At 37.7% G+C, this 26,137-nt stretch overlaps 2 protein-coding genes across 3 annotated transcripts; both read right to left on the bottom strand.

Moving 5' to 3' along the window:
* Positions 1-1,047: 1,047 nt before the first annotated feature.
* LOC131312469 (protein STRICTOSIDINE SYNTHASE-LIKE 3-like) lies at positions 1,048-7,299 on the bottom strand. The gene is made up of 4 exons (XM_058340228.1): positions 6,798-7,299; positions 6,132-6,407; positions 3,110-3,277; positions 1,048-1,681 (listed from the first exon to the last, which is right to left on the bottom strand). Exons 1-4 carry the CDS (start codon positions 7,124-7,126, stop codon positions 1,282-1,284), a joined length of 1,173 nt encoding a protein of 390 aa, XP_058196211.1. The 5' UTR covers positions 7,127-7,299; the 3' UTR covers positions 1,048-1,281.
* Positions 7,300-11,251: 3,952 nt separating this feature from the next.
* Positions 11,252-25,375, bottom strand: LOC131312463 (ubiquitin carboxyl-terminal hydrolase 8). Of its 2 annotated transcripts, none has more exons than XM_058340214.1 (13): positions 25,129-25,375; positions 24,113-24,370; positions 23,069-23,210; positions 22,036-22,095; positions 21,776-21,871; positions 19,729-20,067; positions 19,354-19,494; positions 19,107-19,277; positions 15,904-16,161; positions 15,632-15,780; positions 14,377-14,934; positions 12,618-12,891; positions 11,252-11,675 (listed from the first exon to the last, which is right to left on the bottom strand). In XM_058340214.1, exons 1-13 carry the CDS (start codon positions 25,218-25,220, stop codon positions 11,559-11,561), a joined length of 2,655 nt encoding a protein of 884 aa, XP_058196197.1. In that variant the 5' UTR covers positions 25,221-25,375; the 3' UTR covers positions 11,252-11,558. The 2 variants fall into 2 exon arrangements, with proteins under 2 accessions (XP_058196197.1, XP_058196198.1); XM_058340215.1 differs by lacking the exon at positions 25,129-25,375 and adding an exon at positions 23,286-23,344 and having other exon boundaries at positions 24,113-24,211.
* Positions 25,376-26,137: the final 762 nt, after the last annotated feature.

Raw genomic sequence — 26,137 nt, 5'->3', positions numbered from 1 at the left:
GTAAGAGAATTACATATCTCGTAAATCGAGAAATAAATGCTTAACTTTTAGCATTTTTGAAAGTTTTGTCCTTATTCAAAAAAAAAATTTGCGTTCATTAGTTTTGCGCCAAACCTTTTGTAGATTATTGATTCGTCTCGACGAGAGAAATCGAAAAAGTAAAAAGATTTACTTTTACCCAAATATTTTTTAAAATATCCAATTTTAAGCCAAAAAAAAGTCTAATTTTTTGACATTTGCTAAAAAATGGTTATTTTCAAAATATTTGGATAAAATTTATAATTTTTTACTTTTCTGATTCATTTTGACGAGACAAATCGAAAAACCAAAAAAATGAGGCGCAAAATTGACAAACACAAAAAAAAAATTGAATAAAGACAAAAACAAGAAAAAAGTCCAAAAAAGTTCTTAGTGGAACATCTTATTCTTGCAAGATGCTGATTTTTTGAGTTGTTGAGTGATCCACAATGTTACCATTGACATTGAAGTATTAATTTGAAGGATAAGTCTAGGGCTAAAGTTTGTTCAAAGGGATGAATTCTATTTTTTGTTTATGAACAAGGACCTACATTTTTTCTTCTTTTTGTTGTTAGAAAAGTGATGAATATAGTATTTTCAACATTTTGGATTCGTCGATATTTTAAAATTGCTAGAATTTTGTGTTTATCATAAATACAATTGACATGATAAAAAATAGGTGGGGGATCAGGTTCTAGTAAATTTATTTATGGAGTAGCTTGTCCAAACGACGTAGTTTTGTTGACTTTGAGATATGGGTTCTAGTTTCAAAAGAGTTTAAATATTTACAGCCTCATAATGGGATCTCTGGTTTGGGCAATACAATTTTCCAAAACATTCATCTTTTTTCATGCCAGTTTTATTTTTGCGCATAAAAAGCTTTCAAAACTTTGTAATCTTCTTTCTCAACGCCAAAATCATATCGAATTTCCGACGAACAATCTTCGCTAACCTCTCCACACACAAGTTTTGTGTTTCCAGAAAACAGAAAATAAGACGCGCGCAACGAAAACCAAAACCCTAGCAAAATGCCCAAAAGAGAAGACGTATCACATACTATAGTACAAAACTTTAGCTGAAACCCAACAGAGAAAAAACTAAAAAGGATTCATTCAAGTCTCATTCCCTATAAGGAGACATACCTCCAAAATGAGCAACACAAGTGATCAAGTTTTGAACTAAACCAAAAGAAAGAAGGTTCCTTCACCTCATTGTGAGTAGTTTTTTTTATCGGCAAAGAAAAAAATGTAAACCTTGGCCTCATTATAATTGGTAAACCGCGACAAAAGGCACCAAGACGCTTCCCATCCACAATTTCCCGTCCTTCTCCTCCACCTCGCTCACGGCTTTTACGACCTTTCCTTGACTGTCTTCCAATATCTGTAACAGCTTTCCTTCAGGGCTGTACTTGACAACTACTGCATGGAGCCGCCCCCCTATGTGGAGGAGGAACTGAATCTTTGATGGGATCGGAAGCTTTAGCAAGAACTTCCGCAATGTCGGGTACAAACTGCATAGGTAACAATACATGGTGCGGCGACAGTGGATTGCTACCCAGAATTCGCCTTTTTCATTTGTTCGGATGTTATCGGGAAATCCAGGTAGGATGGCCATAACTTCTGAGGTACCTGCTTTCTCACCTTTCAACCAATACTTCCGCAATCTACTCCGGCCAAAGAACAAAATGAGAAAAACAATAAGACAATTGCCATAAGCTATTTGCAAGTGGCTAATAAAGTGATTTCTCAACCCATTTGTGGCACAATCATGAAAAGTATATCAATAACATAAGAAGCACCAACAAGACACAACATAGGCACATTGACATCAAAAGTTCCAAATAAATGAAGGACACAACACGCAGGGGGACACAATAGTTTATATTTCATCACATAATAATAGATGATTTATTAGTAACAATAACGAAAGGCTAAAAAACAAAAAGACCACTAAAACAAGAAAGTTCAATATTACTCTACCGCATATACTCCATCTTTTGACTATTCAATTATGGCATTACATCCTTTCAATTTGGAAGACGTGACAAAAAAGGACTGCCCTAAGTTTCTAGGGCCTACTTACTGAGTCCATCATGCTAGTGATACCCACCAACAGTATCATATACAGACTCAGTCATAGTGGATTTCTATTGCTGTAAGTTTCTGCGGCGGATTTAGAAACCAATTCCCTGTAACCAGAAGATTCCGAGTTCAAGTAATAATGAACAGATGTTTTGAAAGCATGACTTGGTTAAAATAGTTGGGTTTCAAAAGTAACATCAACTACTCTCATGCAGTAATGGTAGAGTCCTAACGTTCCTTGACTGGAATTGTCTTCCAAGGTTTTACTCACAAAAAACTACTCTCAGGTGGCTAATCGTCCCTAACATGTAGCGGGGATCATTTGACATCTTATCCATTCCTGCCTATAGCAAGACTCAGTATATCCTGGCTTCCATCAGCTACAGACTACATAAGCCTTTCACCTTCAATGTCCACAAATAACAAGATAGCATCCTAAAAGTCATAAATGGAATGGTAAATTATGATCTCCATCTTCATTCATAGGTTTATAACTAAAGTGAGATTTACTATTTCCTTGTATGAACAAGTTTTGAATGGTCTGGTTGAGGTCATTATGAGACGTGTACAAGAGAGATGGAAAGGGCCTTATACTCGACCATATTTTGCAAGGATCAATCCTGCTTTGATTGTCCCTAACTATGCCGTTCTTTAAAGATATAGGGTGTTATGAGAAAGACAATAAAAAGAGAGACTGGAGTGAGCATGCGATGCATAAAGAAAGAAAACAAAGGAGTGCTACTATTATGATCATAAATGAAAATAGCAAATTAGCAATCCACTAGATCGATGAGTGTTGGTACGTACATACACGTATGCATGCACTAACACAAAGAAGAAAAAACAACCACCACCACCATGACATAGTGGAAACTTCAAATCCAGGGTGACTGTTATTAAGGTCTTAGGTTTATCAGCGTGTATTAAATTAGTGAATAGTGCTGTGTACAGAAAAAAATAATCCAGAGAAAGTCCTGTATATGAAAAGTTGTATACGTCAAATAGGTTACCTCCCAAGGGACCCTTCGCAAAATACAAAGAACGACCCATCCTTACTTAGGGAGACACCATTAGGAAATTGGAGATTCCTAACAAGGACTGTGGTTTCTTTGGTACTGGGATTGTACTTCAGAACTCTCCCACTATCTTCGGCAGACAAAACTAACTGAATGAAGTTCCTGAAAACAAACAAGAGTACCGAGAAAGATTTAGGATAACGAAAAAAATTGCAGGAATTCAGCAAAAAAATGAAGTATTCAGCAGCAGTTAAGTTCTCCATAGTATAAAGTTACTTTTAAAGGGCTTGTCTCAGCAACTTCCAAGTATAGGTAGATCTACCAAAGAAGTTATCGGAATAATGTTACAGAAGCTACCCAACACCACGGGTGAGACACAGATATCAGATATGGGACATGGAATTCATAATATTTGCACAGTTCTAGGAAATGAGATGCGTAGTGTCAGAAACATGAGGAAAAACGTATAGTAGTAAGTTGAATAACATGCAAACCTTGAAAGCTGGCAATAAAAGCAATATGATCAGGGCTGCAATACTGATGAACAAAGATATTTAATTTTCTTTTCACTTACTCCTTTAAATAAGCTACAGCTTAATATATAATTTCAAATTATGAAATGGGTAGAAGCATCATGTCATTATAACTTAGTTCAGGACACTTGAAAGGGTCTTGTTTATTTTTGTTAGAGGAATGTTGCTGGTCGATTATAAAAAGAAAAAAAAGTTAAGTATGATGCTGATCAGTTGTGGATAGTTTAGCATCTAAGGGGTATTTTGGTAATTTTGCAATTTTCTTAAGAAGGGCCGTGGTGGTCACCCATGATTCGTTGTGTGGGTTCTAATCATCAATCCTCCCCATTATAGGTTTTCTAAGTCAAAGAATTTAGTAGTTTAACCTAATCTGTACTTTTCAGAAGTCCAAATTCTATATGGTTCAGGAAGTCTCCAAATCTACCACCCTCCAGCAAACTATAGACCTTATGCTTCATTTTGAGAATGTGTGGTGAAACAAAACACTAGGTGTCATGCCTAAGGCCTAAGAGTGACTCCTAGAAGGCTAGAAATATCTTCCTTTCATCTTATTTCTTCCTTTTTAGGTTTCCCCATGCTGTCCTAAAAGCAAATTGCTAATCCCCCCGGACTGACACACACACACACACACACCCACCCCCCGGCCCCACCACTATTTTCCCGATTTACCCCGCCTCTCTCTCTCTCTCTCCCTTTTCTTTCTTTCTTTCCTCACAGTTTCCTTTTCTTTTTCTTTTTTTTCCCCTTTCCTTTTCAGTTTGGTTTTTTTTTTCATTTTATTTCCTTTTCTTTATTTCCGGTTTGAATTTTTTTCTTTTTAATAATAGGTTCAAGTCTAATTCTAGGCTTTGTAAAGTAATTAAGAGAAAAAAAGTGTTTTAATTGATCATGTTTATACATCTGTTTTATTTTTCTTTTTTTGTCCTTTATAGATTAAAAAATATAGTTACAAAAATAAGTGTTTCAATTTTCAATTCGCTTGAATCAGTGCAAAGATGTTATTTTTCTGATCATTTCATCCTAAATGGTTGTAATAAAATTTTGACTTCAAGGCCTTTCAATGGACACCCTAAGAGAGTCTTGAAACTAAATAATGAGTCTTAGGGTGTTTGTTGAAAGGCCTTAAACCAAAAAATTCATTATGACCATTTAAAATAAAATAAAATAAAAAACGATTTAAAATAAAATAAAATAAAAAACGATCTTTGCTCTGATTTAACTGAATTGAAAATTAAAATACTTAATTCTTGAATTATCTTTTTAAATATACAAGGGTGTATTTATAGAAATTAAATAAATAAGATATAAGTAAAAACGTGATTTAAAGCAACATACTACTGAATCAATTAAGAGGATCTATGCTAAATAATGGTTAACAAATTTATTAAATTGTACTATAGTTAAAAAAAAGTAATCCTAAATATAACATTTGTATTCTGGATTAGTACGTCGTTTGCAAAATACATTTCGTAATTAGTTTCCGAACACTAATTATAATATTAATGAATTTTTTTCTTCACGGCCTTTCAACGAGCACTCTAAGACTCATTATTTAGTTTCAGGACTCTCTTAGGGTTAAGGTGTTCATTGAAAGGCCTTGGAACAAAAAATTTATTACTACCATTTAGGATGAAATGATCAAAAAAATAACATCTTTACACTGGTTCAAATGGATTGAAAATTGAAACACTTATTTTCGTAACTATATTTTTTAATCTATAAAGGATAAAAAAAGAAAAATAAAACAGTCGTATAAACATGATCAATTGAAACACTTTTTTTTTTCTCAATTACTTTACAAAGTCTAGAATTAGATTTGAACATATTATTAAAGAGAAAAAAAATTCAAACTAGAAAAAAAGAAAAAGAAATAAAACGAAAAAAAAATTAAACTGAAAAGAAAAGAAAAAAAAAGAAAGAAAGAAAGAAAAGGAAGAGAGAGAGAGAGAGAGAGAGAGAGAGAGAGGGGGGGGTAATTCCGGGAAAGGAAGGTGGGGCTGGGGCGTGGGGTTCGGAGCCAAAAAAAAACACAAACACATGCCTTCTGCTTCTGTCAGAACGAATCCAAATTTGAATTTCTGACAAACCATTCAGCCTCTCATTTGAGACTCTTATGTCTTACGTAGTGCAAAGGTGATAACTTGCAAAGGGAAGAACAACCTAATGTCTATTGCATAATAGAAAAGATTACAATGAATACAAAACAAACTGGGTTAAATAGAAAAGCCCTAATTAACTCTGACTAAACTATCACTAAATATATATTCACAAAAGGAACTTTCTATGATTCATCTTCTCCTGCATCATAAACATTTTTATGTGGCTAATTACTGCCTAATACTCAGTAATCCCGGCATACACTTGCAAGTGCTTGACAGTCACATTGTCGGGCTTTGTTCCACACAACTACAAGCACAACTAGCAGCAACTTTAACAAAGAGATTGTGAGCATTTGAGAATGGACAAAAGAGTTCAAAACTTACCGCCTTTGATATTTGGTGCTGCTGTCTGTGAAGTAAATATTTCCTTCATCATCAAGGTCCAGATCATTAGTGAACCTCAGTGGCACCCCTTCTGCCTCAGTTGCAAGTGATGTTGCCAGTCCACCTTCAGGCCCAACCTTAAGCAGCCCAAAATATGCATCCGCAATATATAAATCACCCGTTTTCTTGTCAAACCGAAGTCCCAAAGGCCTGCCACATATGTGCTCATTCCTCAGGTAGCTCAAAGGCGATGGTTTTGGATCACATAGCTCTGACCTGAATCCATAATCACACAAGGGAACCCAAAGGGTAATATATCAGACAAGTAATGGAAATATAATCAATCTAAGAATGTAACACGAACACCAAATTATCGAGAAAGGATTTCCCAGCGGGAAACAAGCAATCACAGTGAACCAGCAATTTGAGTTGCGTCAATTTTCTGGTTACATTCTTTCTTAAAGAAAATAAATACTTATTTTTGGAATTAAAGATATATATTGTGAAAGAATCACCTGTATTATTGTGAGTGGATAACTTGCCTCGTAAAATAAAAATGAAAAATAAGTACTAAAAAGTGCCGAAAATAAGTACTTATAAAATTAGAACAACATGGCCTAGTTCCACTTAAAAAAAGAATCAACAACCCGTTAGAACGAAGCATACCGATTAGGCGAAGTATACGCGAAATCAGTCCACCCCTCTCCGTTCCAGAACAAAACCCGGCCGTCGGCGACGCCGGTGTATGGTCCACGGCCCATGGGGTCAAAGGCCATGCTTTCCGGGCCTTGGACCTGGTTCAAAAACTTAATCTCCGACTTCTGCAGCAAGTTGTCGGCGTCTTTCTCCGTTGGAACCTCCGACCACGGAGGCATGTCGACTTTGTACGCTTCGAAGTCGGGGAAGTCGGATATGGCGCTGTGCTTCAACGGGTCGAGGCCACAGTAGAGAGCCAGGAGGAGAAATAACCCGGCGAGGATTCCGGCGGGCGTCATTGCGAGTGGCGTTGCGTTTTCCGGCGAGTCTGAACTTTCAAGTATAAGCGATGGAGAGATGTTTTTTCCCGAGCAGGCCAGCAGTTTTTATTGGTAAGGTGACTGCGGTCAGTCAACCATGGTGAAATTATTCAATATTTGTGGAGCACCGCCACGGGGCTCCGAACGGAGAACCACTTCACAATCACATATTCTCGTGAAATTCAAATCCAACTCCACAATCAGTCTGAGCCAGATGTCCTCATGGGGTGCATAATTAACAGTACAAGACTCCATATAAATGTGTAATTTTAAAATAATACGGAGCATCATTTGACGATAATCCGACTACATATGTACACCTTTTACAGGGGAAAAGTACAATTGCAGATGGGTAGGTAGTAAAACGTGTTTCCCCAGGGCCCAAACAACTCTTGGGCTTATCTGTTTTTTTTATTCTTTCAATTTTTATTAAAATCGGGTCAATTCTTTTAGATCGGTCATCGTCCAGACGAATAAAAAAAATTGTAATCATAGAGATAGTTCTTTTAAAAATTCACTAAAAAAAAGATTCAAAAAATACTTAAAATATAGTCTCTAGACTCTGTTTGATTTTCGGTTTTAAGGTAGATTTTTCATGTAATAAGTGAAGAGAAATTGATAAAGAAGTGAGTAATAATTAGAGAAAAAACGGATTAGAAATTGTATGCAGGTAGAGGCAAATGTTTTGAGTATATGGGTAAATGTTTTGAGTTTTTCTCAAAAAGATTCAAAAAAATACTTAAAATAGAGTCTATAGACTCTATTTGATTTTCGGTTTTAAGGTAAATTTTTCATGTAATAAGTGGAGATAAATAAATGAAGAAGTGAGCAATAATCGGAGAAAAAACATATTGGAGATTGTACGCAGATAGAGGCAAATGTTTTGAGTATATGTGTAACAACCCTGATTTTTGGTAAATAAAAATTTCGTTAAATATTTAAATTTTATTTTAATTACTTAGATTTGCTACTAAAAATTTCTTCTTAATTTTAATAATCCGTCATAATTAGATTTGAGACTTATAAAATTATATCTTTCACGCCGAGCAATCTAGTCATTTTTCTGAAGACAAGTATACTTATAAAAGCATTTGTATATTTTCCTAACGAGTTAGATAAAATCTTTAAATCATATTTCTTGGCTAGAAATCCTACTTGGCAAGTAGAGTTAGTTTCCAACCGATTAGTTGGAGGAACCAAACCACCGATTCACCTAGTTACAATTTTCTAACCCTAGATGAACCTTTTTGACCGTCTTTGAGCCTTATGAAACCCTCCGAACCCTATTGAACCATTAGACCATAGGAGTAATCATTTTATTCCTATGTTTAGTCATTTCAAACATTAATTATGACCAATATTTCTTTACCCCTTGGACCATAATTGTTAGGGGAATTTTTATCCCTTGGATATTAGACCTTTGACTTGCCAATAAGCATGATGAGATAAGTCATACAAAGAATCCCATCATTTTGCTTCCAAAAGAAGCAAGACTAGCTATGCATGCATGCACACCTATGTCCTAGCCTTAAGCCTATTTACTACATGTCAACTCATTCTAGTCTTCCAAAGTACAAAGCTAGCCCATGATTATATTCTTTCTTGCAAGCAACCTCCCCATAGACTTGACAAGTCAAAAACCCTTCATGATGGTCTAAGATTTGGCCTAAATTGGAAAAGACAAATCATGGAAGGCTATGACTTGATTGAAAGGCTTGAAATGACCACTCAATGGAGCAAATCCATTGGAGAAAGGAGAGAGGGGGGGGCCGGCCATAGAGGAGGAAGGAGGAGCTCAAGTGTTGGCTATAAATAGCACCCCATGCTTTCCATTCAACTCACACCTTCACTCATTTGCCATTTCCATTTTCCAGACAGCTTACTGCCCTTCACAAATCTTTATTTTTCTCCTGCTTAAAGTAGTTTTTAGAACCAACTCCCTTCGGAAAAGTTGTAGAGCACTTCGAGACCTTCAAGTTAGACCCAAGAACCACCCCAATCGGTGAAGAAATGACAAAGATATTGGCATCCGAAGTTCAATAAAAATCTCGGATTTCCATTTCCAGACTGCATACTGTCTCCTCCTTTATCACCATTTTTCTCCTACCTAAAGTAGTTTCTAGGATCAACTTCCTTCACGAAAGTTGTAGAGCACTTCTAGAGCTTCGATTTCGACCCAAGAACGATCATATTCGGCCAAATATTGACCGAGTTACTGCCATCCAAAGTTTGGTCCAAATTTGCGAGTTTCACCGCTCATAGAAAACTAGCTTATTCGGCCGCGACTAGTTTCGGATCAAGGTAGATTTTCTCTACTCACTTCCCTAAGTATAAGTAGAATGCTATTATCCTCTGTCTTTAAGTATTTTGTATGATGCTTGTAAGTTAGAAATACATGAGAACTAGAAAGGTGTTTTCCCTTAAAGATGAAAAGGAAGGAGAGTATGTTGAACATATTAACTTTATTTTCCGGAAAAACATATGTTGTTTAGAACTTCCCAAAAAGAAAGAAAGAACGGCTTTCGAAAGATAAAACTTTATCGATGGTAAAAGTATTCGCATTTTGATCTTTAAGATGGTTATGAGCATGTATAATTGAATTGCTTGCATTACTTATTTTGTTTAAGGTTGTGATTTGAGCATGCTAAATAATATAGAGTTGGATGATCTTGCTAGTTTAGTTTCAAAATTTTAATGAATGATTTATGTTTGTAAAAAGTCCTACCGCGGAGTCTATGCATGAGAACAAGACACGAAAATCGAGAAAATAGAAACATAACACCTAGGGTGTGGATAATGATGAGATGTGTTTTGAAACCGCAATGTGGCCGGACTTGGTAGCCCATTGTGTGTATGAAAACCCGCGATGAGGCCGGACTTGGTAGCCCATCGGGTGAATTGTGAAAACCACAACATGGCCGGACTTAGTAGCCCATTGTGTGTATGAAAATCCGCGATGAGGCCGGACTTGGTAGCCCATCGTGTGAATTGTGAAAACCGCAACGTGGCCGGACTTGGTAGCCCGTTGTGTGAATGAAAACCCACAATGTGGCCGAACTTGGTAGCCCATTGCGTAGATTTGTGAAAACCTCAATGTGGCCGGACTTGTTAGCCCATTGTGAAGATTGCCAATGGGGCCGGACGTAGTAGCCTCATTGGTAATGTGGCTTGGTTATCCGCGGAGAGGAGCCAATGCAAGTTTTGTGTGCCAATAGAAACCCGGTGCGGCGGAACCATTGTGAGGATACTCGGAAACCCGGAACGACGGAACCGAAGTTGGGTGTGTTGAAAATGTTTTTGGAAATGATGAATTGGTATATGAAAAATGATGACACGGTCTACGATGAGTCGCGTAGGAGAAACTAAAAAAATCATGGACACTAACGATAGTTTGAATAGCGAATGTGGATGTGTGATTGTTACTATTTGTCGTATATGATTTACTGGTTGTAAGTTATGGGTTAATAATGGGTACGGTTTATCCTATTGAGCTCCAGTAGCTCACGGTGTTACCTTTGGTGACCCTGACATATTATATTGGTGGCGACGCCGGTATAATGTGTCAGACCTTGTAAATAAACAGGGAGAACTTTACACCTTGGAGGCTTTCAGAGCCGAAGAGCTGGCTGGAATAGAAGAGCAAATGGAGCTGTAGTTAGGGACCCTAGTTTCCCTTCCTTGTGTAATAAAAGTACTCTTGTGAGAGTTATAATGTAATAAAGAGCCAGACTCTATTTTGAAGTTTCAATAAAATTTCCCTTTTAATGCTACCCAAAATTGGGGGCGTTACAATATGGGTAAATGTTTTGGGTAAACCACTACAGGGCAACAATCTAGGCACCCACTGCAATCCATGAGCAACAATAAAGCAGCATAATCGAATTCCAAAAAAAAAAAATCGGTAAACAAAATTCGCCAAAGATACTCGAGAAATAAGATTTATGTAGCTGACCCCAATTGATTGGAACACGAGGCTCGATTTGATTTGGCTTGGTTATACTCAAGAAATCAAAGAAATACGCTTGCACAGGGGAAGCAAGCAGAACCTATCAGACTATTCCAGTACTACAACAGAAAGGTTGAAGAAACTAGCCTTACACAGAGTTCCAGAAGTAAAAGACACTATTGCGTATGAAAATTGAATCTCAACTCTTCGGTTGTGGTTTTGTTACAGAGACCATGACACCAATTTGGCAGCCATTTTAGGTCAAGTAGATGTGAAAACTGAAAACACAACACATTGCTCAAAATCTTCCTTTCTATCTCATCCGTACCGGGAACTAATATGATTCAAAACTAGACAATGCAGATGCATCAAAAAATGCTATACCTTTAGTACTGTTCTTCTAAGACTACCCTGGTAAAAAGAAGGAAGCCACCCCTCAACAACTTTAATAACCCTAAAGTGATGTTAGCTATCAGCAACTCTTCTATAGAAAAGAACATAAGCCGCTGAGGTTTTTATCCTGTCTTCGCTGATTGGCGAAACATGGCTGTCATCGAAGTCATACCATCGATCAGCCCCATGCTACACAGAGTAAACAGAATTAAACAATCATTTGAATATAAATAAGTTCGCATGCATAAATAAATAGAAAGTAAAATGTGTTAAACAAAGAAACAACCATCGCACCTCAGCCTGATCCAAGTGTTACGGCCTTGCAACTTTATTTTTCAAGTCCGTTTTGGAAGTCTAGAAATACTAAAAATGCCACAAGACGTACATCTCAGTGCAAACGGAAATGTCCTATAACCACAAGCAATAAAATGGTGGGATGGCAAAGACTAAAGGTGCAATATCCTACCGTCCCACCGGTGGGCAACGAGATGAGTAAATCACAATGGATCACCTTCTTTCTACTAAACTTGGGCTTAACCTTTTGAGCAATGTTTGGTCCCTTCCATAGGTTAGTGGGCCAGGTGGTTCAATACAAGGGTATGAGAGCACAACCATGGTCTATGTGGTGGAAGTCATCTCAAGAATCTGTACAAGCCAGTGCGTATGTAGTAGTACAGCGCCAAGAGTTACACCATGCCAACGGAGAGAATGTGACTGGACGATGTGGGGCGAGGCAGGTGGGTCATTACAAATGGACTTATGGGCAGTTTTCCGGGAAAGAACTGCATCCTAGAACGCGGGGAGGCCACTTTAGCCAGGCAATGGATCAAGCCCAAAGAATCAAGCCTTTTGTAGGCTAGAAGCAAAAGAATGGGATGCCCTTATTTTCACTCTAGCATCAACTTATGGCAAAATATATTTTGTATTTCAATTGATGGCCTCTTACTGAATAATAGAGTTGGACTTGCTTCACGTGCCTATTGTTGTTTTTCTTTTCTTTTTTCTTTTTGAATTTTAGTGACACTTTGATAGTATTTAAAATCCAATCCATCCTCTGTTGTAGCTTTTGGTGCACTGTGGCACAGGGACTTGAAACAGAAGGAAAAATAAGTAAGAAAAAGCACCACTTACACGGATGAATGCAGTATAATGACCCCCTCCCATGCTTCCATAGTGATTACTAACTGCATAAAGCACATAGCGATTACATGATGTGCTATTCCTGTGAGCAATGTATGTTGACAAATCAAGATCATGGACAGGAAAGTCAACATAGGTCTCCAGCTTGTTCTTCAAAAATCTGCTGTATGAGAACCTCTTTAAATGAATAACAAAAATCTCAGGCAGTCTCCAAAGATCTAACTTCTTGCTTGCTTGACGATGCTGTTTGCAGCCAGGACAGTACCTGAGATCACAAATTAGAATACACATCTCAGGAACTCACGAATTAGAATCAATGTTCTAAATGGCGCTTGGCGCTAGTAGGGCGGAGACCCACCTCCAAGCGCCAAGCCGCCTAGGCGCCGCCAAGCAATTCGGCATTTTTATTTTTTTATTTTAACAAACCATTATCCAATCAAACTATATTCTATGTATCCATAATACAAGTTCAAAGTTCTACATAACCAAAATGCAAAGTTTAATGTACAAACCCAAATGAAATTAAGTAGTAGCAACTAGCAAATAAGTTGAATAAGACAATAAGTAGAAATAAACGAGATCGGAGATCCCTAATGCCAAGTTAAAAGTTCATCTCCTTTCTTCAACTCTTCTCCTCCATACCCTTCCAAAACTTGATCTACATTAGTTTAATACTATACATTTTAGGCCGCCAAAGGCCTCCAAAGACGTCGATGATGCCGCCAAGGCCCGCTAAGACCGCCGCCAAGGCCGCCGCCAAACACCGCCAAACCTCCCTGGGGGGGCCAAATCAAACGCCAAGGGGTATTGGCGTGGCGGCAAGGTACCTCCAAGCGCCTAGGCGGCCTCCGTTTAGAACACTAATTAGAATACACATCTCAGGAAACCCATAAAAACAGGACAAAGTTTTGTCAACATCAGAAGAGAATTTGTGATGGACAAAAATTTGCAGGAGTGGCAAAAACTGCATCACATCTATACATTTTCAAAGCACCAAAAAAAAAATCTATAAACCACAGTCTGTACAAATCAAGACAGGAAATGAGGAAGGTCCAGAAAGAAAGAAAAAGAAAAAGATCAAATTAAAATCATTTATAGAAAACAGAACAGAAGATTTTCTTGTTCTGTAGTGTTTCATTTTTATAAAACAAGAATCAAGAGACTTAGTTATGGACCAAGACGCTGGAAGTTTGAGAAAGAACATCAACGCAGAATCACACCTAATGAGGCATAAGAAGTCATTAGGTACGTGCCAAATGCATTGTATGGAATAATATCAATAAAGCTAAGTCTCATATGAATGCGGACCTTAATGCAGGAAGAAAGAAAAAGAAATCCATCTTTATAACAAAGGAAAGTTGGTCAAGGATTATACTCTCCAGAAGCCTTACTCTTGAGTGTCACAATTGACGAACTATATCACCAAATGGTACTTACTATGGCCCACAAAAATACTTTCCTTTTTGAGATGTTTTGTCTGTAAACCTTCTCCAGTAAATTGGATATATACTTGAGTATGAAATGTATGACTATCAATTGGTCAAAAAAACTGGTGGCAGCATTGAAAATTTGGTCTGACAAGGTTATTAAAGGAAACATAAATGAATAAAAATAAAAAAGGAATGCACTTTTGAAAATATTGTTTTGGCTCCAGTAAGCATGTCTGATAAAGAATGCAACCTGCTAAGAAGGCAGTAATATTTCCAGATCAATATTTTGAAAGAAGAAAGCTAATAATATACACACTGACCACATGTCTTCTGGTCCAAGAGGCTCCTCCGTCAAGAAAGCTTCCAGGCATTTATATAGAGAAACAGATTCTTGAGGTCTTTTTGCAAAGAAATCAAACTTGAAAATCTGTGGTAATGAGCTAGGAAGGCGTGTCTTGTATTGCTTAACCATTTTAGCTGGCCAACACACCAGCACAATCAACCTCCCAGGCGTGGACGGTACTGGCTCATTCATTGCAATTCTTGAGTCCCTGATTGTTCCCTTCTCATCTGTTATGTAAAACTCCAAATCATCATCATCATCATCAGAATCTGTGCTAAACTTGTTTCCATTAGCGACTTCTGCAGCTCCATCTAAACCAGGTGTTATGGAATCCTCTACCTCTGTTAGTTCTTCAGATACAGTTCTCTCTATGTCATCGTCAACATCTACAGAATCTTCAGGGGGAATTAAAAATGCTTTGAGTAATTTTAGATACATATCACGGATATCCGATCCATTTACAAATTTGGAACTTGCTACGAGAGGAATCCCAAATGCCTTCCAGTTGGATGTCAGCTTCCCGCAGATAAAAGGCCTGACAACAATTTTTGTTAGAGATTTCACATTCGGTTTCGTTTTTCCTTGGTTCTTTTTTACATGAGAGTTTTTTCAAATGTATATTCTAACTTAAAAGACTAGTAAAGAACAAAGATGAAATGTTGAAGGGAATTAGCCACGCAAAGAGCATCAGCGAAGACATGGTGGGGGACACGTAAGAAAAATATTTATACAAATTAATGAATCATTTCTTTAATTGATTTTTATATGAATGTTGTATCCTGAAACTATCTAACTAGTATTGTAAATTGCAATTCTTACCCCTTCCAATTTAGAGGTATGTATTAAACAAGGGTTTAATCAAGTTGATTTTTTTTTCTTATTTTGTACTTGTTATCTTCTATTTTTCAATTACTCGACCTCCAAAATAAGTTTTAAAAGTTATAAATATACCCAGTGTCTAAATTAAGAAAAACGTGTCTCTAAGTGTGTCCTTGACGTGTCCGCTAAGCGTACCCATGTGTCCACGATTAATGGAAACTTCTAATTGGGCATGCCACGGCACTGGACAAACTAGCGATGCGCGTGTCCTAACGTGTCCAACATCAATACCGTGACTAGTTAGGCATGTTGGTGCTTCATAGGTACTTTGCATAGCATAGACATGTCGATCAGACTGCAAACGAAACACACACTGAAAAGATAATCAAACTGAAAAAACACATTGAACTTACTCTTCCACATGCTGATGCATAAATACAACCGTTGGCATATTATCAGCATCTTTTGGTAAGCGATACGCAACCAGTTGGTCATCATCTCTGATTAAGGATAATGAATCACCCGGCTCCCCCAGATAGCGTATGATGCGATTGTTGTATATCTGAAAAGAGCTCAAAAAAGAGAGAGGGTAAGATGATGAATAGATAACAGTAACACTGGTCCAACGTAATGGGCATCCAAGCCATTTATAGTCTTAGAAAAAGATCCAGTTACGACAGTACACCTCGGTCACCAAAAGGGTCTCATCAACCCCTAATGAACATGCAGTGCTCAATGCCTGAGTAAGATCTTCAAACTTTCCCTGCTTTGGCACAGCAACTGTAAATGGAGATGGTGGAGCATTTCCATCAGTGCTCATCACCGTCAAAGTCATTGTCCGCATTGTTGTTGATGGTAGAGGTAATGAAAGATACATGAACGGATCAAACGTAACGGAGACCTTTCGGCAAACCGGACAGACTAATGTGGACCTATACTGACCCTGCAATGCCAATCACGGACAAAGCCAGGAATTACACATTGAGGTGGCCAATGAAAGTACAACTAAGGTCTAAGAAGAAAGAGAAGTTACTTATCAAAAAAAATAATAATAATAATAAAGAGAAGTTACTTCTAAAAAAATGATATTTTTACAAAAATATTATGAAAATTAGTGAAGTGTTAGAATTTAAGGTTTTGTCAAACAGAAAATAAGTTTAAGTCATGCAATATTTTAAAGGAATCCTCACGGATGAGAAAGGCAACAAGAATTCTACAATATTTTCAAAATTCTAGGGTAGCATAATAATTACTAGATACTTGAGGGTGACCAAGGCAACCCTTGGGCCCCCTCTAGCTCCGTCCTTGATGGAACTTGATCAATAGCAAACTAATCAATAATGGTGAAAAGTTTATCATCAGAGTATGTAGCAGCCACCTATTCTTGACCTTCTCATAATGGTAGCATTCGGCTTCCTTTTAGACTTTAAACACACTACACTGTAATCTGCTGAATGCTTAACACTCGTTTTCTGTTCTACAGACAGCCTGAATTGTTATTTTGTTTGAGTACTAGGACTAGTTATGTAATCTGCTTTTAGAATGAATTGTGCAATTGTGAGCAGCAAAAAACAATGTGAGAAAACCTAAGATGGTTATTGGGCTACACTCTGTGGATCTCCCCCTTCCCGAACCAACCCCCACCCCCACCCCCACCCCCACCCCCGTCCTGTCTTTCTTCTAACTCAATTCTCCTTATGGATTCAACCCACTAGTAAACTGTAGCCTTTCACTGTTGCTCTACCCTTCAGTCTTCTCTCTGATGTGCTCAAAATGAATTTATTTACCAAAATATCTACAGTAGTTAATTTCTTGTTTTGCGAGTTTTCAGCTTGGTATCAGATCAAGAGCCCCATAGGCTAAACCATGAGACATTATCGAAAGGGAAACGTCAGATAAAATCCCTACGAGAAAGTTGCGACTACATGTTTGATAGAAGTCATGTAAGGAAGAAGTTACTTATTTGAAGCATTGTGTTTTGCGTGTTCAATTAACTTAGGAAGCCTAAACGCTATCAAAGACATTTGCTCTCTAAAGTAGATTAGATTATGACACAAGGTTTTTCTTTTTCTTTTTTCTTTTTTTTTAAGATTTCAAGGAATCAAGACCTCTTAACTCAACTAAGTGTTTTCCCCAACAAGAGGGGTCTGACAAAATCTGATTCTAAAATAAGGCCGAAATTGTTGTTTTAGTTGACTACAATACTTATTTTATATTTTTTACTTCCAGGTTTTTAAGATTTCAAGTTGTGTCATTGTAAAGCAGCAGTCAAGATGTAAGAAACCCTCCGTCGATTATTGGGCTACAACTCCACGCGTCCCTCACCCTGCTCCCCACTTTCTTCTTCTCCACGTGGATCAAGGCCCCCAAGAAATCTAGGGTTTCCTCCCCTTTGTTTCTCCCTCTATTCTCCTTGTGTATTCACCATTTAAAGCCCCTAGTGACCTCTAGGCTTTTTTCCAATGTTCTAAATGGCGCTTGGTGGTAGTCGGGCGGAGACCCACCTCCAAGCGCCAAGCCGCCTAGGCGGCGCCAAGCAATTCGGCGGATTTTTCTTTTTTTAACAAACCATTATCCAATCAAACAAAATTTCATGTATCCATAATGCAAGTTCAAACTTTAAAGTACAAACCCAAATGAAATTAAGTAGTAGCAACTAGCAAATAAGTTGAATAAGACAATAAGTAGCAGGGCTTCGCTCACCTCCCGCGTATTATTTTTTATATATATTTTTTTAGGCCTCCAAAGACGCCGCCGCCGCCGCCAAGACAGCCTAGGCGGCCGCCAAACCTCCCTGGGCGCCAAATCAAATGCCAAGGGCTATTGGCGTGGCGGTAGGGCACCTCCAAGCGCCTAGGCGGCCGCCATTTAGAACACTGCTTTTTTCTCCCTTTCTCTACCCTTCTTCCTATTCTTAACGTGCTCGAAAATATCATTTAGATAAAATATGCTACAATTTATGTGTTTTGTGAGTTTTCAAGTTACATCAGTGAGCAAGGGAGAGAGAAAAAAAGTGAAGTTAAATATAGTCCACCATTCCTAATGGATCCCCACTTCTGAATTTACATTTGACATTCATTCTCATTGATTCAACAATAACCATCCCAATCTGAAGTTGCCTCTAGCATTTCCATGTCACTATGAAGTTTCAAAGCATGAATCTGTCCCTTACTAAGAATCTGAAATGGGGATATCTTTTTATCACCTACACAGCATTGCCCCAGTTGATTTAAGATGCTGTGACTGATGTCCAGGGTACAGATCTAGTCTTTGGCTAACAAAGGTAAACTGTTTTACACCTGAGTCACCTGACAGCATGAGCTTTCTCATTAGAATCAAGAAGAAAACTTCTTTTGGCCTACAATGTAAAAGGATCACCAATGCAATACGAGGTAAAAAGGCTGTTATTGCGTGTCAACCTGGTAGAGATTTTCAGCAGCAATCAGTGATCATCATTTTCAGCATCAGTGATTATTGTGGGAATCCATCTAAGCTGCTACAATTAGCTAATTTGAAACTTCCTGATCATGCAGGACAAAATTGATCATTTTAAGACCTATAGATACGACACCACCTCCAAGGCTCCAAAAGGTTTTAAACTTCGTGCGCAAATATAACTTCGAAACTTAGGCGCTATATGTTGATATAAATTTATGAAACTAGAATGTTAATTTTTTCCATTCTGGGCAGAGGAAAACAAGAAACCAGAGCATATAACAACTTCAAAAAAGATTTCAAAAACCTGGATCGTTAAGAACAGGAAATCAACATGCTCAGGCTCTGTAAGTTTCATGTATACATCTAAGTTATCTAACCAATGGGTCAGTGTACAACATAAGACTCCACTCCAGAAAAGTAATATGGAGGAACCTGGAAAATGTTACTTACTTGACAAACATCAACAATAATGGAGTCATTGCGAACAAGATGATTCTGCCAATATTCATCGGCTACTTCTTCATCCTGCCGGCCATCCCCATCCTTGGCTTCTACATAAGGTTTGCATTTTACACGATTCAAATCTTCATGGAGCCCATCCAATAGAAAAGCAAGAAGTTCCTACAGAAAACATTCTTCAGTTCCATACCACAAAAAGAAGCAGAACTAATACATTTCCAACGAAGAGAACACTAACTTGCGAATCATGTTGATTAAAGCCACTGAATTGAGGAGCAAACCGGGCAAGTTTTGATTTGAACATCCTTGGAGCTACTGGAGTTGCTCCAGGTGCCCATAACTTCCGCAACAAATCTCCAAATGCTAAAGCAATCTCTCCCTGATCAAGTTACATACACAGACTTCAGAAGGTGGTTGTTCCAAGAGAATGGATTGAACACCCCAGGAAATAAAGGTTCTGAATTACCGGAGCTACTGTGGTTGTGAGGAAAAAAGAATCCAATTTCCGACATAGAAAATAATCCAAAGAAAGGACTTGTAAAAAAAATAAGAAGATATTGAAGAGAAAGATCCACGCAGAAACATGGTGTACGATAAACAGTTGATAACATACATCCATGCCTAATGGGTTGTCATGATTTATTCCTGCACTGTAATCTCCAAGAAAGTAGTCCACAAGCTTTGGTGTGTGCACCAAACACTGAAGAGCACTGTTCATGAAACATGTGTTCCCAAGGTTTTGTAATCCTGTCAAGCCCAAAGAACCAGATTCACCTGGGCCTCCACAAGAGGCTTGTGTATTGCCCCAAACAAAACTACAGTTCGATTTGGCAGTGCCACCATTCATCATGAACTTAGTGCCATTCTGAAGAAGACCTGTAATATCATCTTTCTTCATATCTTTACTTCTATTGAAATCTGACAACCCATAAACTTGCAACTCAAGGAGAATCTGTACACAGACAAACAAAAAGGGAAGAACCATAAGTCCCCATGCATTCATATGACAGTAAATACAATGATGAAAACTAATTTAGTACCAAGAACAGACACCATGTTATACGTCTATAACAATCTTGTGCTTGATATATGTAATACATAAATACTTTAAACGCAAACTGAGAAACCTTTAGTCAATTGCCATTCTAATTTTTTGAATCAGGAAAAAAATTGAGTTGAGAATCGTGTCATGAATTGCAACATTCTGAATTATGAAAGATCCAGATACAGTAGCTTGCCCCTGACTATGTCAAAGCTCTCTCCTGTATGTAGCAAACATGGAAGGACCACTTTGACCATGGGACATCATGGGTTCTGTACTCCTGTTATCTCCAAATAGTTGTTCCCCAATTAAGGTTGCACATGTGAACTCAATTATGTTTTTGTAGTGCACCAATTTGTTTGTTTTTCTGTCCCTCCATGTTCAAGATAGATACCCAAAGGGATGAGGCTGCAAGTGCTTCTTTTACAATTTTCTTGGCTCATACCTCAATTGACCTTATACAGGTGAACATGCTGAACAAGGTAACTTATGGCATCAAACAATCTCCAAGGACAAGGTTTAAAATTCAGCAGGGAACCAACAGCGTATCAATTGAAGAGTGCTATGTTCCACAAATCTCACTGCACTGACCATAGTAAACTCCTTCTTGTTGTACCGAAATGCCAACCAACCGATATCAAGTTCTCGCGGTTCTAAGGAAAAGGATTGACCGGCCTTTCAAGTCTCACTTCTCTTATCCCCTTGACCCTTAGCATATTATCAGTTTTAGCAAGCCGCCATGTCAAATGACTCGGCTTATTTTGCTGCGAAATGCAGTTAACAGGACTCACGTCCACAATATTCTGGTTACTGAGGCTGATGAAGTAGATCTAGGGCCTTCAAGAATCATTGCACTTTCCAATCAAAGATTTGGAAATTGTCATATTCTCAGGAGAGCGAGATGTATCTAGATACATTAATAATGATTTGGAAATTGTCAAATGACTCTCTCTTAAACAGCCTTGAAGGATGCACTTTCCACTGCAAGCATTGAAGAATAAAGATATAATCTAGACGAGGCAATTCTTCGCCCGTATATCCAATCTAGCCCGTGCCCATGCATCCTTGAAGGATCATTAATACCAATCTAGTGAAATTAGTTTGCACATTTCAACGATATACAGGCTGGAAGTTAATTTAAGTGCTATACCACAATAGCCTTTGTTTGGTACCTCCAAGAAAAAACATGCCAAAGCAAACGAGTTATAGCCAACAGAAATATAGTTCTGCACCACCAGATTAGCATAATACGAGTATGGAAGTTTAGGGACACAGTAATTGTACTCCCTCGGTCCCATAATGTTTGTCAGATCCGCAAAACGAGGAAGTAAATTTAATACAACTTTTGTAAGAAAACTTGAAATTTTTTTCAACAATTCATTAGATATCGATGAGTTCTTGTAATTTATGAAAAGAATTTGAATTTTTTATTGAAAGAAATTCATTATTTTCGAGTCCTCGTTTTGCGGACCAGACACATTTTGGGACAGAGGGAGTAATTGCCAAAGACAGCTTTTTCAGTTTTCAATAGCCCAAGAATGATAAGCAGAGGCAAATCCCTAATAAGAATTGTGAGAAAGCGAAAACAAGAAACTTATCGCGCACATCTACCACTTACCTCCTGCTCAGATTGCCATTGAGTGTCTTTTGCAAACTTATTTTTGTCATTAGAGAAAAATAGGGTTGTCCGCCTAGAAAAATCCCAAATGCGCAACTGCATTAAAGCAGAAGCTAGAATTTAGAAAGCATCCGCTTCCTCCAAAAATTGCACAATGCTTTTCGAAATGAAAATACTAGATTAAAGCCATAGTAACTACTGCGGCGTATAGTAATTAATATAAGCGTCACAAAAGTAACAGAAAATAATTGAGTGCCTACTTGCTCAGACTCAACATTGAAAAGCTTGCAGGCTCTTCTGAAGCGCTCGACTGAATTGTCCTGAAAAAGTTATGCAATAAATGCTCTTCAGCATATGGAAAAGAATGGAATCAAACAAATGTGGACAACTGATCCATACGCTGAGAAACCAAATATCTGTTAAGCACGACCTCCATTTTAGCTATTAAACAAGGAAAAGTTTTTTACATGTAACATCCAATGCAACATTGTGAACAAGGTTCCGCACATGTAACAATAGCTACCGCATTATTATGCGGCCTGACCCGATATTTGCATAGTTAATAGAAATCCTTTGTCACGTATGTTGGACAAAAAATGAAATAGTGCTAACAAACTTCATTGCCAACCCCCTCCTTAAACTTCCATGAAATTGTACTAACAATTTATAGAAAAGGTTAACCACTAACACCCTCTCTCATGGGCAACCCCCTCCTTGTCTTCCCTCATCTATAAGTTTCCATGCGGCCTACTGGAGATTATATGAATGCACAAATACCATGAATGTGGCCCAAAGGAAGTCTCGTCATGTGAAGATGGCCGTGAGACTTGAGATCTAGACGCCAGTTGTACTTTTACTCATCTTACATTGCTACACTGAAACTTTGGCAATGTACAGCTCTAGACTTCAAAATCAAGGATTCACAGCATCTAATACAGGAAAATAGTGTTCCTTCCATTCATGTGGAATTGACATCCAAGAACTCATAATATATTATACTCCATTAACCACAAATATTATCCAGCTGTTCATTACAATTAAGATTACCCATATTAACTGTGGCACTTAACACTTGTGTCAGATAGTGCTTTATGTAATTCAAATTCACAAATTCCATAAGAAGACCAAGATGAGAAGTCTGAAAATGTCGAATGAAAACATGAAACAGATATAAGCTTGCAATGACAAGGTAAATATATTCCATGCTAGAAGCAGATAGAGTCATAGCCATCATAATGAACCACATCTCCCATAAAACATAAACAGAAGGAAAACTTAGACGAATACTATCACCTTTTTGCTTATTTTTACTCCAAGAGAGTTCGTTTCTCGTAAAACAGAGAGCCTAAGTTGTAACGGGTAGACATCCGCCATATCATCTTCTGCAGCAGAAAAGCTTCTACCATTCTTCAATGCAGCTTTAGAGTCACTATGCCTACATGCAGCAGGAGAATATTACCAGTTGAAGAGAGATCAACGAACTTTCTAAGGACAAAACAAATCTAATAACCTGCATCCAAAGGCATACTCTTTTTTCTTTGTCTTTTTTATTCTGTTAGATAAAACCATCTAGATCAGACGTAACAAAAACAATGTACCAATTAGTACTACCACTTCTATACCCAAAACCCTCAAACAAAACATGGAAGCAAGTGTTTGGATCATCTTCTAGAGAGCATTTTCATAAAGAACAGACATTAACCTTCTTAAAAACAAATCATAATCTATTATATCCAATATCTACGAAAACTTCAATGAAAATGGAATGAAAACATTGAAAGATATCGTGCTTGTGTTAACTCAGTTCACAACTTTCAAAGTGCAACAATACAGTTGTGCGTGTACCAATTCTATGGATTAGAAAGAAATAATGATTTTTCCAACAAGGAAGAATGGCACTTCAAGCAAATTGTGAGGAGTCACAAAAACATCCAAAATAAGTTATAAAAGGACGGAAAGTTAAGAACTATCTACTTAAATCATGGAAAGAACTAACGAATCTCAAGAAAAATCACATCGAAGAACCAAGGATGTTATTGCGTATCTCACTCAAAAACCCAATTCATTACGCAAGGCCTCCACAATTACTATGCCATTGGCTATTCGATAATTTGAAAAACCCATTTCACAGAAACTACTAGAACACGATCTAAAACACTAATCATTAAAGTGCCTCTGATATTTACTATGGCATTAGCTATTCCATAAACTCGGAAAACCATTTTGCAAAACTAAACACTAATCATTTAGGAGCCGCAGATACTACTTGGCAATGGCTATTGGATGTATGCGGAAAACAATGTAGCAAAAATTACAACACATTCAAAAAGCACCGACCATTTAAGTGCCTCCAGCCACATTTCCCCAGGAACCAGTGCATAGTCCCGACCCGAGATCCCAACTTCACCATTCTCATTATTCTGCACAGAATCACTCTCTCTCCTCAGATTGAACACGAGATCCGAGTTGAATATGTTGTTTATTATCTTCATCGGCCCCGCATAGTACGAAGTCGCCGGTGTCCCCGTGTACAAAACCCCTCTCCTCCCATCTGAATCAAGCGGTAAACATGAGTCTTTGGCCTCTTTCCACCACCTACATTTTACACAAACCAATCCCAGTTAATTATCAAGTTTCAAAACCCAAGGAAATGTAGACCTGAAACTGTTTGGAACATGTGGAAAGGAGACGAAAACGAAAGGAAGAGAAAATTATTAAGAAAGAAATTGTGAGGAAAATGTAGGAAAAAAGTTCACTATGCTCAAAACTTTTGATTTTTTTTTTGTTTTTGGTAATGCATGGTGTCCCAAGCCAGCTTCCGCGCACCTCAGACTAATCCCTACAGCCCCTCCCACAACTCTCACAACTGTTTCATACGGTTGCACGTGGAGCTGAGGTGGCCCCAAGAGTTATTGGCCAGGGGAATCAAACCGGAGACCTTAGGAGGTAGCAAGTCCCAAATTCACAGGACAAGACCACCAGTCCAACCGCTTGGGGTTCGTGCTCAAATCATTGTTTTGCTTTTTCGGGAGAGAGATTTTTGTTTAATTTTCCCTTATCTTCCTTTCTTTTCCCTAAGATCCTCAAACAAACCCTAAGTTTGACCATTGACTCCAATGCATTTGACAATTCGAATTTCCACTTTTCTCGTTGAGATTTGCAATGCACAACAATCCAAATTATCAAATTTCTAAGCCGAAGGAAATATAAACCCTAAGTTTGACCGTTGAATCCCGTGCATATACAATTCGGATTTTTTCGGTTTTGTGTTTAGATTTGAAATGCTGAGTGATTGAGGAGGTCAGTGAGGAGAGAGAATTGGGAAATGAGTGAGAGAGAGAGAGAGAGGGTACCTGTAGGGGACAGTGTAGAGACGCTGGTCGTCGTCGTTAAAGACGGAGGCTGGTTGGGACGTCTCGGGAGAATCTTCGGGGAGACTGTCCATTTCAGAGGGAGAGAGAGAGAGAGAGAGAAAGACGGAGCTATGGTAGATTCACAAATGGCGGAAGAGGTTTTGACGAATGCATCAGATCATTTGGAGAGAGAGAGAGAGGAGAGAATGGAGGATTTGCAGAGAAAAGAAAAAAAAGAAAAAAAAAAGTGGAGGCTTTTTTCTGTGAAGAGGATTCAAGGAGGGAAAATAAAATAAAATAAATTGCAAGTACTCCTAAACTTGAAATCAGATGCATGTATTTTTTCGAAAGAAAAAATAAACAATGCTATGGGGTATGGATTATGGACACAACTTTAGAACAAAACTCCGGACATAGGCACATAATTGCAGTCGTTCAATGTACATGGGTTATTTAAGTACATCGATCGGCTCTGGATATTGTTTTTTATGAGCCTCCGGAGGCAATTGTGTTGCAAGGCTTTTTGAAAAAAAAATACTAGTGATTTTCATAGTATTTTTTAATAATAATTACACTTTCTTTTTTTGTCCTATAACATTGCCCTTACAAGCATGAAATACTACTTCCTCCGGCTGGATTTAATAGTTCTTTTTTGAAATTCGTGTCATTTTTCAATCAATTATACTCCGTATCTTTCAATTTATAATGTTTTATATGATTTTGAAAATATTGTATTATTAAACTAATTAAGATCTATCAAATAAAATTCATATTCGATATGAATTTATTACGGATTCAAAAATATAATCCTTTTTTTAGCAAGTTAGAATATAATTAGGGACAATTAAATCTGGACGAAGAGAGTAGTATATAAATGGAAGGTAATTTATAACACTGCCCTTTCTTGTATGAAAGAGTATACAAATGAAAAAAATAATTTTATAATTTCACATTGCAACAGGACAAAAAAGAAATGTGATTATGAGAAGGAAAAAAAGGAGTGAAAACC

This window comes from Rhododendron vialii, chromosome 13a, assembly GCF_030253575.1.
Source record: "Rhododendron vialii isolate Sample 1 chromosome 13a, ASM3025357v1".
Taxonomy (NCBI): domain Eukaryota; kingdom Viridiplantae; phylum Streptophyta; class Magnoliopsida; order Ericales; family Ericaceae; genus Rhododendron; species Rhododendron vialii.
Note: the sequence above shows the minus strand (reverse complement) of the source record. Positions and strands in the feature narration are given on the sequence as shown.

Excerpts from the sequence above, each read along its gene's own strand:
- LOC131312469 (XM_058340228.1), bottom strand. The coding sequence starts at position 7,126 with ATGACGCCCGCCGGAATCCTCGCCGGGTTATTTCTCCTCCTGGCTCTC. Across the intron at positions 6,408-6,797 it reads GCGTATACTTCGCCTAATCG|GTCAGAGCTATGTGATCCAA; the intron begins GTATGCTTCGTT and ends TTATGGATTCAG. Across the intron at positions 1,682-3,109 it reads TGCGAAGGGTCCCTTGGGAG|ATTGCGGAAGTATTGGTTGA; the intron begins GTAACCTATTTG and ends TGGCCGGAGTAG.
- LOC131312463 (XM_058340214.1), bottom strand. The coding sequence starts at position 25,220 with ATGGACAGTCTCCCCGAAGATTCTCCCGAGACGTCCCAACCAGCCTCC. Across the intron at positions 22,096-23,068 it reads GAGTAAAAATAAGCAAAAAG|GACAATTCAGTCGAGCGCTT; the intron begins GTGATAGTATTC and ends TAACTTTTTCAG. Across the intron at positions 20,068-21,775 it reads AATGGCAATCTGAGCAGGAG|ATTCTCCTTGAGTTGCAAGT; the intron begins GTAAGTGGTAGA and ends GTCTGTGTACAG.